The sequence below is a fragment of the Panthera pardus genome, unplaced genomic scaffold (assembly GCF_024362965.1).
Source record: "Panthera pardus isolate Hobbes unplaced genomic scaffold, ASM2436296v1 HiC_scaffold_11, whole genome shotgun sequence".
In the NCBI taxonomy this organism is placed as follows: domain Eukaryota; kingdom Metazoa; phylum Chordata; class Mammalia; order Carnivora; family Felidae; genus Panthera; species Panthera pardus.
In genome coordinates, this window is record NW_026526666.1 from 42,495,255 (window position 1) to 42,509,319 (window position 14,065).

General features: G+C 37.1%; 1 protein-coding gene across 1 annotated transcript in view; it reads right to left on the reverse strand.

Moving 5' to 3' along the window:
- Positions 1-9,376: 9,376 nt before the first annotated feature.
- The window catches only part of ST6GALNAC5 (ST6 N-acetylgalactosaminide alpha-2,6-sialyltransferase 5), a 175,584-nt gene continuing 170,895 nt past the window's right edge, over positions 9,377-14,065 (reverse strand). The window contains exon 5 of the mRNA XM_019448842.2: positions 9,377-14,020. Coding sequence (XP_019304387.1) covers positions 13,789-14,020 — 232 coding nt within the window. The 3' untranslated portion in view covers positions 9,377-13,788. The remainder of the gene's footprint in view (positions 14,021-14,065) is intronic.

Genomic DNA, 14,065 nt, shown 5'->3' on the forward strand with positions numbered 1-14,065 from the left:
TTGGGGAACGAATGCATTGGAGAAATACAATCTTGGAAGGTCAAGGTCGTCCAGGCAAGAGTTAGTTAAATGAGTAAAGAACAGGGGAGAGCAGTGCATAGGAGTGGGGGGGGGGGCGGAATTGATGCAGAAGCTCTGTGCTTGTTTTCTCATAATGCTGTGAAGTGAACTTTCAATTCTGTTGGCTTATGCAAAGTTGGGAGAAATCCTTTAATATTTAATTGACTTCAAACAAAGATCAAATAATTCCAGGAAGCTTTACTTCTCAAAAGGGAAGAAAGGACCTGTTGGGGAAGAAACTACCTGTTGGGGGGAAAAAAATAAGCCAATTGTTATGTAACTCATTATGCAAGTCTATCCCATCAAAGAGTTAAATTACTTTGCATTAAGTGAGGTGGAATAAAGATATTTCTGACTCACCAGACAGGCTCCAGAGGCTTCCCTGGGGCGCTCTGAGCAGGATTCAACTCCCTGTCCCACAAAGCCTTGGGTTCAACTGACTTGCTATCAGCATTCTATACATGCATCTTTATCACCCAGTAAATTATGAACGGGAGGACAAAAACCTCTTCCTGTTGACTGAAACGATTTTTCTTTTCCTCTTTTCCTCCCTTTCCCAAGCATCTCTATGTGAATCAAGGCGTCATGATAGCCACTGGAGACATGGAGTTGAATCCCAGCTGGACTAGAACCCAATCTCCTTGGGTTCAGGGCGGGTTCAAGTGTGGGGAGTAAGACATTTAATGACTGCTGTGAGAGGCATTTATACAGAATAGAATGGGAAGAAGGGCGCCTGGGTGGCTCAGTTGGTTGAGCGTCCAACTTAGGCTCAGGTCATGATCTTGTGGTTTGTGAGTTCAAGTCCCACGTCGGGCTCTGTGCTGACAGCTCAGAGATTGGGGCCTGCTTCAGATTCTGTGTGTGTGTGTGTGTGTGTGTGTGTCGCTGCCCCTCCTCCACTCACGCTGTGTCTCTCCTTCAGAAATAAACATTAAATAAAAAATTAAAAAAAAAAAAGAATAGAATGGGAGGAGAGGTCAGTGCCATGTGGTGAGATCAGGAAATGCTTCATTAGAGGCAACACGTAACAGGAGTCTTAAGGCTAGTGGCCAGAGAAGGTGGGCAGGAGAAAGGAAGGGCATTGAGTGGAAGCACTTATCAGGCAGGCAGATGTTGTAACATGGCGGAGGCCATAACAACATTGACATCATGGGTTTCTACAGATATATGTACCCCTTTCTTTAAGGTGGAATAAACTGTACACACACACACACACACACACACACACAGGCACCTTTGGCAATAGTGATGGTTAATCTACGGTGAAAAACATCTGGTTTTAAGGAGACAGGTTTATTATTACTAAAATAAACCAACAAGATTTGTTTCTTTCTACAGTAGAGCCACTTACAATTAAATTGAGAACAAGGAATAATCCTATAGAAATTAAAACACTGATACTGAAAGTTATTTTGATGTTTTTCTTTAAAAAATAATTCTTAGCAGAAGAAAAGTTTTTAGCATTCCTAGAAACCCATAAAACATTGCTTTATTTGTATAACTTTCATGCTTAACAAGCTTCAGTGACACATGGCTAACATCACCAAGTCCACATCTTCATTTTGGAATTCAAGGTCGGCAAAAATAATAAAACCAAAAGGACACTGAGGTAGCTATTTTAATGGCAGAAAAATACAGACTTTAAGGAAAAGGCTTTAATAGGGATAAAGGATACCAAGTGATAGAAAGTAATTTAACAAGGAAGATAAAATAATTATAAACTTGCACGTCACAATAGCTAACACAAAGTGTTTGTAGACTACTGGAAGGAAATTCAATGTCATCCTGGAAGACTTCAAAACATTTCTCTATTATTATTTGAGTAGTCTAAAATTAGTAACAATATAAAAAATTTGAACAACCCAATTAGCAAGCTTTATTTAATGGACATATATAGAAATCTGGACCACCAAAGTTTTAAAAATAAACATTCTTCTCAAGTACTCAAGGAACACTTACACAACTTGGCAAATGTATTATATAAATCTTGACTATTTCAGAGAATTAGCATAATGTTGACCACAGTCTCTAACTATAAACAATTAAGTTTGATAGTAGCACACAAAAATTAGTAAAAACTTACGTATTTGGATATTTTAAAATGTGTTATTTTATTCATTTTATTTTATTTTACTATTTTGTTTTATTTTATTTTGCTTTCAAGGTGGAGATGTGTCCTCCTTAAATTTTTTTTAGTTAAGTATAATTGGCATACAATATTGTATTAGATTCGAGTGTACAACATAGTGATTCAGTGATTATATACATTACAAAATGATCACCATAAGTCTAGTTACCATCTGTCACCACACACAAAAAAAGTTTTTACAGTATTATTGACTATAGTCCCCATGCTGTATTTCCTTGTGTCTTATTTATTTTATAAATGGAAGGTTGTACCTCCTAATCCCCTTCACCTATTTCATCCATCCTTCCACTTCTCTCCCCTTTGGCAACTATCAGTTTGTTCCCTGTATCTGAGTCTGTTTCTGTTTTTTTCTTTCATTTGTTTTCCTTAAAAAAATTTTTTTAACGTTTATTTATTATTGAGAGACAGAGAGACACAGAGCATGAGCAGGGGAGGGGCCGAGATGGAGAGACACAGAATCTGAAGCAGGCTCCAGGCTCCAAGCTGTCAGCATAGAGCCCGATGCGGGGCTCGAACTCACAAACTGCGAGATCATGACCTGAACTGAAGTCGGATGCTTAACTGACTGAGCCACCCAGGTGCCCCTGTTTTCCTTTTTAGATTCCACATATAAGTGAAATCATATGGTATTTGTCTTTTTCTGTCTGACTTATTTCACTTATTATAATAACCTATATCCATCCATGTTGTCAGAAATGGCAAGATATCATTCTTTTTTATAGCTGAGTAATGTTTCTTTGTATATTTTATATATATACATACATATACATATATATATATGTGTGTGTGTATATATATATATATATATATATATATATATATATATGCCATACTGTTTTGATTACTATAGTTATCTGTGAATGTAATACTTCCAGCCTTGGTCATCTTTCTTAAGATTACTTTGGCTATTTGGAGTCTTCTGTAGTTCCCTACAAGTTTTAGGATTATTATTCTAGTTCTGTGAAAAATGCCATTGGTGTCTTGATAGGGATTGCATTGAATCAGTGGATTGCTTTGGTAGTGTGGACCCTTTAACAATATTAATTCTTCCAATCCATGAACATGGTATGTCTATTTATTTGTGTTGTCTTTAATTTCTTTCATCAATGTTTTATAGTTTTCAGAGTACACGTGTTTTATCTCCTTGGTTACATTTATTCCTAGGTATTTTATTCCTTCTGACACAATTGTAAATGGGATTATTTTCTTAGTTTTAAAAATATGTATAAATGGGAAAAATGGATGGCTTTTTCTTATAGTACAATTCCTAATTTCAGACAAAACCCAGCATTGTCAAGTATCACAATAACAATTGTTGCAGCAAGAATCATCTATGGATGCTAAAATTAGCACTTATGTTGAGAAACAGGAAATTTACCTATTTAAAAATATCTTCCTGCAAGATTCCTAATAATTATAAAGGGGGAAATAGTAATTTTCATAGTGGAGAAACTTGAGACATGACTCATACAAGTCAGGGTTTTTCAGAGAAACAAAGTCAATAGGATACATCTATCTATAGAGAGGTTAATTTTAAAGACTTGGCTTATGTGACTGTGGAGGCTAGCAAGTCTGAAATCTTGAGCAAGCTGGCAAGCTAGAAATTCTCCTGAATCTGAAATCTGGAGGGCAGGTTAGCAAGTGGGAAACTCAGGCAGGGTTTCTATTTCTGTGGGGGAATATTGCTTCTTTCTCAGGAAACCTCAGTCTTTGTTCTTATCGCCTTCAAATGATTGGATGAATGCCCCCCCCCCCCAACACACACAGACACACACACACAGACACACGATAGAGGGTAATCTGCTTTACTCTAAGTCTACTCTGATTGTCAGTGTTATGAAATCTAAAAAATATCTTCACAGAAATAGCTAGACTGGCGTTTTCCCAAACAACTAGGCACCACAGCCTAGCCAAATTGACACATAAAATTAGCCATTACACTACCTTAATAATCGAGTTTAGCATCACTAAAAATGAGACGTAATGACATCTTGTACCTCCTGATACTATACACTTAAAAAAGTGCAACATCATTTTAATGGTACTACATGGCCTTACTTTAAACTTAACAATCACTGAGTTCATTTAGCCCTAATGTTGGATATAAGATCAATATACAAAAATCAGTGTATACTAATACAAACAGGTAGAAAATGGAAAAAAAAAAAGCAACTCCATTTATAATAGCACCAAACCTATCAAATACCTAGGAACAGATATAAGAAAAGATGTGGAAAATCTCTATATGGAAAACTTCAAATTGTGTTCATGAATTGAAACACTTGATATTATGAAAATGTCAATTCTCCCCAAACTGATCTATAGAATCAATGCAATCACAATAGAAATCCCAGCAGGTTTTATTAAATATGGAAAATGACACTCTGATTCTAAAATTGTATGTGGAAATACAAAATGCCAAAAGTAGTTAAAGCAATATTGAAGAAGGTGAATAAGCTGGACACTTTCTACTTCTAGATATCAAGATTTAAGAAGTTATAATAATTAAGATAATGAGGTAATGGTGCAAGAGTTAAAAATGGTACAGAACTCAAAGTTAAGAGACAATTCAACATATATATGGTAACCTGTTTATCGCCAAAGCAACACTCTAATTCAGTGGAGAAAGGGTGGTATTTACAATAAAGGGTGCTGTACACTGGATTTCCTTAACAGGTAGGGGGGGAAGCTTAACCCCTACCTCACATCATATCCTGAAATTAATTTCGGATGGATCACAAATCCAAATACAAAAGGAGAAAAAAGATAGAAGAAAACATAAGAGATGGTCATGGGCTGGGTAAGAATTCTTAAATATTTCATATTATACATGAAATACAGACACATGGAATTAAAATTATTAAAATTAACAACTTTCAGTCATCAAAATATACCATTAATACAGTGAAAAGGCAAGCCATACACCGCAATGACCAAGGAGCTGAATCTACATTATAAAAAGAATTCCCATAAATAAGAAAAAGCATGGCAACCCAACTAAAAGAATGGTGAAAAGCTTTGAATAGGCATGTCACAAAAAGTGGTACAAAAACAGTCAATAAGCATATGAAAAGATGCTCAACTTCCTTTTTTTAAAAAAAAATTTTTTTTAACGTTTATTTATTTTTGAGACAGAGAGAGACAGAGCATGAATGGGGGAGGGTCAGAGAGAGAGGGAGACATGAATCTGAAACAGGCTCCAGGCTCTGAGTGGTCAGCACAGAGCCTGACACGGGGCTCGAACTCACAGACTGCGAGATCATGACCTGAGCCGAAGTCGGAGGCTCAACCGACTGAGCCACCCAGGCGCCCCTCAACTTCCTTATTCATCAAGGAGATGTAAATCTAAAGCCATGCCAATTTACCACTATATAGCCGGCAAAAGGGATACATTTGTAAGGATTCCCAACACCAAGCACTGGTAAGTACATAGGGCACCTGGAGCTCTGCTATTGCTGGTGGGAGTGTCGAATGGTGCAACCACTTTGGAAAACTGGCAATATCTAGTAAGGCCTAGCACAGACGTACCTGCGACTCAGCAATTCCACTCCTTGCCATATACCCAATAGAAACAAGCTCTGTGTCCATTGAAACAAATATACAAGAATGTTCATAACAACTGTATTCATGGTAGCCCTAAACTGGAAACAACCCAACGACCACCAATATTAGCATTGCTAATTCTAATGTGAAGTGATCCTATACAGCAATGAAAAAGAACCACTGCTATAGGCATGAACAGGGATGAATCTTACAAACATAATTTTGGCTGAAAGAAGCCAGACACAAACTATATAACATCTAATTCTATTTATATGAAGTTTAAAAACTGACAAAACAAATCTACATTGGTGGATGGAAGAAAGTGTTCACCCTTGACAGGGAGGCTGACTGCAAGAGAGTATGAACGAACCTTCTGGGGTGCTGGAAATATGCTATATTGTCATCTTAATAGTGGTGACACGGGTGGAAGGATGTATAAAATTTCATCACTCTATATACATAAAGTTTGTGTACGTTATTGGATGAAAATACCTTGGCAAAAACTAGTCATGTTAAAAAAAAAAGAAATCAGCAAGATATTCTTCAGGAAGAATAAAGTGAGGGAAAAATTGCCCTACAAGATTCAAGGACTTATTATAAAGCTGTACTAATTAAGACTGTGTGGTATTAGTACAGAGATAGACAATTTGATTAGAATGAAACAGAATATAGAGGACAGAAATAAATCCCCATATATATATAGAGAGAGAGAGAAAACTGATTGCTGATCTTTGGAGAAGAATGAATTCTTCAGTAAAGGGTACTAGGGCAATTGGTATTTATAGAAAACAAAAGCAAGTTCTACTTTACTTTGTCTATTATACAAAAATATAAATCTCTTACTGCCACAAGAGAGACAAAATTTTGAAAATTTTAAGAATAAAATATAAGGAAATAATTATTGATCAGGAACAGGGCAAGATTTATTAAAGAGGGTAGAAGAAGCTCTAATCACATACAAAGATAGGAAACATGACTACATTGAAATTTAAAACTTCTGTTCATTGAAAGTTACCATAGAGAAAAAGAAAAGATAGGCTACAAACTGGAAGAGGATATTTGCAAACATATCATCAACAAAAAATACTATCCAGAATATATTAAGAATTCTTTAAGAGAAAAAAGGAAAAGTGAACTAACCCACCAGGAAACTGGATAAAAATGGATAGGCATTTTACAGATGAGAGAACACTAATGGAAGAGAAAACATGCTAAACATAAGGAGAAAACAGGGGAATACAAGTCAAGATCACAATGAGACACAATTTACATGCACCAGAAGGGCAACATTTCACAGTCTGAGAATACCAACTCAAGTGTTAGCAAAAATGTGGACAACTACTGTTAGGAGTATGAAGTGTCCAACCACTTTGGATATCGCCAACCAATCTGGCGATATCGTGCACGTATGAACAATTTTACTCTACAGCTCAGCAATTTTATTCCTAGGTATACACGCTATATAAAAATTCTTACACACATGTACTAAAAAAACTTTCCAGGAATGTTCATAAAAACATTGTACATATTAGCAAAAACTGAAAACCCAAATGTTCACTGAAAGAATGAATAAAAATAAGTTCTGGAATATTCACACACTGGCATTATACAATCATGAAAATAAACTAGAGTTATATGCAAAGAAAATGGATACATCTTGGGAAGAAAAAGCAAGTTTTGTAACACTAGATACAATGTTAAGAGTCTTACAATGTTTGTTAATAGGTAAAACTAAATAACATTATTTATTGGTATATCTGTATATAGTGAAACTAGAAAGTAAGAGAATGGTAAATTGAAAATCCAAGAAAATAGAAGGAACACTCAGGCGGGCTTCAAGGATAGTGGTGATATTCTCCTTATGTCTGCGTCATAATTTGAATATTTATCACTTATTTAACATGTGTCAAATATTACATACACTGTGAATACAGTGAAATAGATTATTTCAATATTCTAATAGAAATTGCTATATATAGGGTTAAATTTCTGCTAGGAAGTACATGGTGACTGAAGGCAGAGAGACTCCAGAGACAGACCCTGTGGCTTCCAACCTGACTTTCCCACTGATTAGCTGCATGACCTTGGGAAAGTTACTCATGTGCCCTGTGGCTCAGTTTTCACATCTGTTAAAGGGGAATGATGAAAGAACCCATTTATTAGGGTTATTGTGAGGATTAATTGCAGTGTTACATGTAAAGCACTTAGGGGATGCCTAGGACATGGCAAAACACGTGTTGACTCTCATCTTCATTGCCTTAGGGCAAGACACACAACTTCTCTTACTCTCAGTTTATTTATCTGCACAATGGGATAATAAGACTTTGTGAAATTATATATATATATATATATATATATATATATATATATATATATAGCGCATGACATTGTGCAGGCCACCCTGTAGATATTCAGTAGCTAAAATATGACTTCTAAAATTTTGATTCAATCTCATGGATTTCCTATGTTTGGTTTTAAAATTAAAGAAATAGTCTCATGGTAAAGAATAAAGATGCTATGCTTGAGATGATTTATGTACATAGCAAGGACTTCTTTTACATGTAGTTAGACATGGCATTTACTAGATTTTCCCCAACATCCCAGTTGGGATTGTTTGAAACCCTGTTATAAACTGTCTTTCCTAATATTTTATGAAATAACCTTTTGTGATTACAATAAACATTTTGAAAATGTAGGAAGCTCTGTAATCCTGTCCGTTCAGAAGGAACAATTCTCTTCAGTTCCAGGTAGTGTCTTCTAGGTGTTTTTCTATGCTTTTAAAAATGAAACTGAGATCACACAGTTAAATAAATGTGTGGAAGGGTAGACAATGACAAAAAATGGATTCCATTATTTCACATGTTCAAGAAGGTAATGATTATGGTTCCTTGTGGAGGCACCCTTTGGCAGCCAACTCACCTTTACTGACTTGATTCCATCTTGCCCTCTTTTGTAACCAGGAGGTAACTGGACACCAGATGCTGGCCAGGTGGTGACTTAAGATGGCGACTGGGCTGCTCCCCCTGGGGCACCTTCTCTCAAGAGTTCTCTTCTCTCCTCACATTCTGGTAGGGATAAAAACATTTGGGATCTGCTTCATGGAAGCAAAAGGGTTTTTGGAGTTCTTTGTTTCATTTTGATTTTAAGATAAATGTATACTTAATTGTTATAGACTCTCAGAAATCACCAGTTGGATTCCCAGCAGCTTTAGGAAGCTGTCAAGTTTAACGCAGGCTGCAACTCATCTCATTTTAGCCTCCTTTTTGTAGTTGAACCAGAGAAGTTAGAGCCCAGGCTGCCTCTCCGCCTTTTTATGTATGATATAGCATTTGTCAATATTAAATTTAATGTGTGCTAAGAGCAGCTTGCTAACAGTGAGAACACAAAGCTTGCTGAACTTCACTTTGTCTGTGTGTTCAGTACAGCCAACATTAACAAACCTAATGAATTCAGCTACATTATCCTACCCAAATCTAGGTCAGTTCTGTTGATTAAAAATGTTACAGGTTTGAGGACTGACCCTGTAAAAACTCACTTAAAATTTAACTACTTCATCACTTTTTCTGTCTCCTATACTTCTCAAATGGAAGAATATATATCAATTACCAATCCAATGGGCCACCATTAAGAGGTCATCATCAACAACAGACATTTATTGAGCGCCTACTGGGTGCAAGGCACTGTACTAGGCAGGGGGCTACAAAGACAAAGGAAAAACAGTCCCTGCTCTCAAAGAGCTTACAATCTAAAGAGACTAACAGGACACATACATAAAGAGACAAGGACAATTCAAGGTAGCATATAATATTAGGGCACTGAGGAAAAACAAACACAATCACAGCCTTTTTTTGTTTTTCTATGGCGGCTCAATACCCTGAGTAGGTAGGGATGAGTGGGCTAGAATAGAGGGCTTCCTCCTGCTCGTTTTTTAAGCCTATAGACCCTCTCTCATCTCTTTCCACTCCAAAGTATTTTCTGGATGTCCTAGAACCTAGGTAGCAGATTCACTTTTCCCCCCAAGGCCTAAGTATTATAGTACTCTTTGAGGTGGCCTTCTGATAAGGTGACCCACTGTCCCAGTTTGGCTGGGACTTGTCCTAGTTTTAGCACAGAAAATCTGTCCTGAAACTCCTCCCCTCCCTACTTCCTCCAGCCTGGGGGAAACCAGGATGGTACTTCTGAAGTACCCAGTCCCATAGCCAGATGTAGTCGTCCCACCTGCGATGGTCATTGCCTGGCAGGGCCTACCCTGAATCTGGTCCCCAAGTAGGTCTCTAGTTTAAAAACCTACAAGGAATACCTTAACAGCCTCCAAAGACTGCTGGCTTAAGAGCCCAGTGTAAACAAAAGAAGACAATCAGGAGAGAATGACAGCAGAAAGATGGAACTGAGGTTCAAGAGAGAAGCAGGGAGGATGGAAGGAATCACTGGATCGGGTATGACATATGACATATGTTAGAAGATCACCTCCTAACACTGTAAAGAGCATAGAGATCTCAACGTAAATCTATTTAATACTCTGAATCTTCACTCCAGTGGAATTCAGAGTATATTTCCAAAATGAGGTCACTCCTACATAAGGGCAAATATTTGTGTGGGTGTTAAACAGGTACCTATGTATTCAAATCACAGTGCATTAATCCTGACCGAATTCCAATGTGTTCCTTTCACTTGTACCTACCATTCATTTAGCTTCCAAGTCAATAATTTTAACTTTTGAGGTGAGTTCTTATTTCAGAATGAGGTTATATCCTTCAATTTTAATGTAATTAAAATAGATCGGTAATGGAGACTATTTCAGCAAACAAAGGTAATCTGTCTTGAGAGGCATTGTTTGGAATCTGATACACATACACATACCTGGCAGTAATTTAAGGATTCCAAGAGACCACACACAAATTTCTCTTTCAGGTGCAGTATTTTGTGTTTTGCTTGCATTTATTTTTTGAAGAAAAGCTCTCACTCTGAAGTCTTAGGACCTTGGAAGTTCCTGAATCGCTCTGGTTTTATGTCTAGCCCTTAGGTTAGCACATACCAGGGTTAGTGAAGCACAGGGACTTAGTTACCAAACACCCATTAACCATAATGGAAATCACACAGCAAAGTCCCCATGCAGCACACTGAATATTTACCTCCTAATGTTCTTTTAATGTACGCTTTCTTGGGTGAATATTTACTGTAGAATATTAAATGTAAGATTCCTCTTTTTATGGGCCATTTGAAGTGATTGATTTTGTTTGTGAATTCCTGTATCTTTGCCCATAATGGCTATCTATTGTAATGGCCTCTGCCAAATGTTCTTGCGTTGAGATAACAGACGCCATGGATCGGCCAGCTGTGGCTTTGTATTATTGTGGTCTTAAAAGCTAGGAGGTAGCTGATGACACAGTTGGGAAAGAAGAAAAAGGTGTGTAACATAACGAGTCTGACTAAGGCTTCCAACACAAATGGATATTGAAATCACTGAGGTCTGTAAACATGGTTCTGTAGTCATCTTTTATATCAGAGCTGATGTTTAATGGTGCTGAATGGTGTTGAGACCCATAGTCACTAAACGACACTGGCAAGATAAGAATTCAATTGCCCACAGTCAGGACCGTCAGCACAATCTATCAGAGTTCTAGGCATTTTCTTTAAATGCTATAATAAAAACCACTGCCCATGTGATAATTCTTGTACTTATTTATACCATATTTTTAAAAATATAAATCCACATACATATCTTAGCTATGTTTAGATTTAAGCTATGGCCCCAGTGAAGCCAGGAATTTCAGAATTTGGGTGCTTTTCACTCTTTTGAGTATTTGGGAGGAAGAAGTTGCAAAAAAGATGGGAGTTGTCAGATGGTCTTTAAAAAACAAACAAAAAAAACCCCAAAAAACAAATCCTAAAACCTAAAGATAACACAGGCATTTGAGATATTATTAGAGTAGGTAATACAGCTATATCTTCACATGTCCCAAGTATGCCTTTCCAAATTTCCATAAAAATAAAACTTGTTAAAGGAGCCCACTTACATCTGAACAACATAATGTCTTCAAGCGATGGTAAAGGTGGCCTATAAATCAATCATGAAATTCATGCTCTTTTTCATACGTTCACAAAGTATCGTGTGTTTAGAGTCCATGCTGCAGAAGGCTGTGCTGGAATAAAATTCTACAGTCTCTTTAAAAGCGATGAGAAAACTTAAAGAACACATACATTTCAATTGTACTGGCTTTTAACAGCTCAAGCTAGACCACAATTAATACCAACTTTGTTTCTGCTGTATAAATATCTGGACTATGTCTGCATCTCAAGCACAGCACTCCATATAATTAATAGTACTAGTTAGTGCAAGGGAATGGAATCTTAACAGTAATTAAGGAAAGGGAAAGGAAGTGGCAATGTGAGAAACCTTCTTTAATCACAGGTCAGGTCATGTTCTGTAAAACACTGTCAGTCCATACATAATACTTGCTGGTGCCTTCAAATCTAACATCGGAAAAGCTAACGCCTTCTAAGTCATGTGTAAAGAAAACACTGGTATATTTTTTTAAAAAGACTATTTTTGAAGAATATCACCAGCTTAAACGAAGATCTTTCCTAGTAATTGATATCTTGGCCCTGAATAAAATAAGTCCTTCATACTCCTCCAGACCAGGGAATGGCTGTGAATATAATGTATGTATGGCTTGCAATGAGTGAATCTGAAGAGTTCACAGGATAAATGAGTCGTATGCTAGGGAATCTCCTTGTATTATCTTCTCACTGATTCAAAGACAGTTCCTTGTTCCTGGAGCCAGGGACCATCACAGTTCTCTGTCTTTCTCAGTTTTTTCCTTTTTTCCTTTTTTTTTTTTTTTTGTGTGGTGCAAGAAACACCAGAAAAGCAGGGGGGCAGTTTGTAGCCAATGGGGACCAGGAAGGAAGTTATGTTTTTAACCACAGAGGGAGATAGATAGCAGGGGAATGAAAAGATCCCCTATAATCAGGCTTTTGCTACTGCAGAAGCCCCATCATTCCAAGGGCAAAGTCCTTAAATGCGTCAACGAGAGGCTCACAGAATGTTACATTTGGAAGGAAAAGTATGCGGTTGTCTGGTACAGGGACATCATTGTCAGACAAGAAAACGAGGGTTTTACGTCAGGTAACCTACATCAACCATTACTAAAGACAACTATCTTTAAGTTTCTTTTGTTAGTATTGTTTTGTTGTAATAACACAGTTTTTGGTTTTCAATTTTGTCATTTAGAACATTTCCTTATGTTAGAAAATGTCATGGCTATTCTTGAAGCCTAAGGGTTCAAAAAATACAATGCAACATTTCCAAGCCAATGGCATGCTAACAGTGAGCATCGTGAACACAGTCACTCGCCAACCCTATTCTAGGTGTTTTCCAACCATCATTCAGGATAAAAGAGTTAAGAAGGATAAATTACCACATAATCATAATCTATAAAAATACTGGCCTAGAGTGCACTAAAAAACTCTCAGTAAATAAATATTGGGCATTTGTTTTATGAAAGTCAGTGGAGATGTGCTCTTCAGAAATCATGTCCATACTTTCAGGCTGCTTTTTTTTTTTTTTTTTTTTTTTTTTAACAAATCACACACACAGAGCCCAACAGATGACAAAGATTATAGATCAGGTTAGGATACAACTTGATAGAAAAATGTCTTTTGATGTGGTATTTCTATAAAGGAATACAACTAACATTGTTGAGTTGCTTGTGTTTCAGTTTTGAAGGCAATACTTAAGAGATCCAGAATGATTTTTAGCCATGGCAGCATCATTGAAATGAGTAGTTAGCTCCTAAGGTAACCCCTTTTGAAAGGGATGATACTCATTAGGACATATTAATTCTGGAATTTCTCCTTACAAACCAACTGCACTGCTTGGTAGTCATGCCTCACAGGCATCTGTACATGTTGCTTCTGGAGGAGTTTCCTGCTCGCAGTTTTGTCCCTCTTCTGTGTCTAGTGGCTCAGAAAGTTCAGTGGCCTGGTGTCTGATACAGTACGTACTTGAGATTTCGGTCTGGCACGCTCATTCCTCAGAACACAGGTTTATTCTCAGGATGATTTATAGCAAGTGATTCCGGTTTCCAGTTTGGTTGAAAGAAGTGAATGTTGAATGTCCGTGCCCAGTTCTTAAAGACGCGTTTCTCTGTGATAAAGCGGTGATGACTACCCTTCCGTCCTCGCTCGTGGGAGAGGTACATTGTACATTCATCAGGTCCAAAAGGTTCGTAATAGTGATAAGGTACTGAAGGGTGATTGGGGTCCCTGTAGGAGGAAAATGAGATAGCTGAACAGAGGGGAAAAAATTCC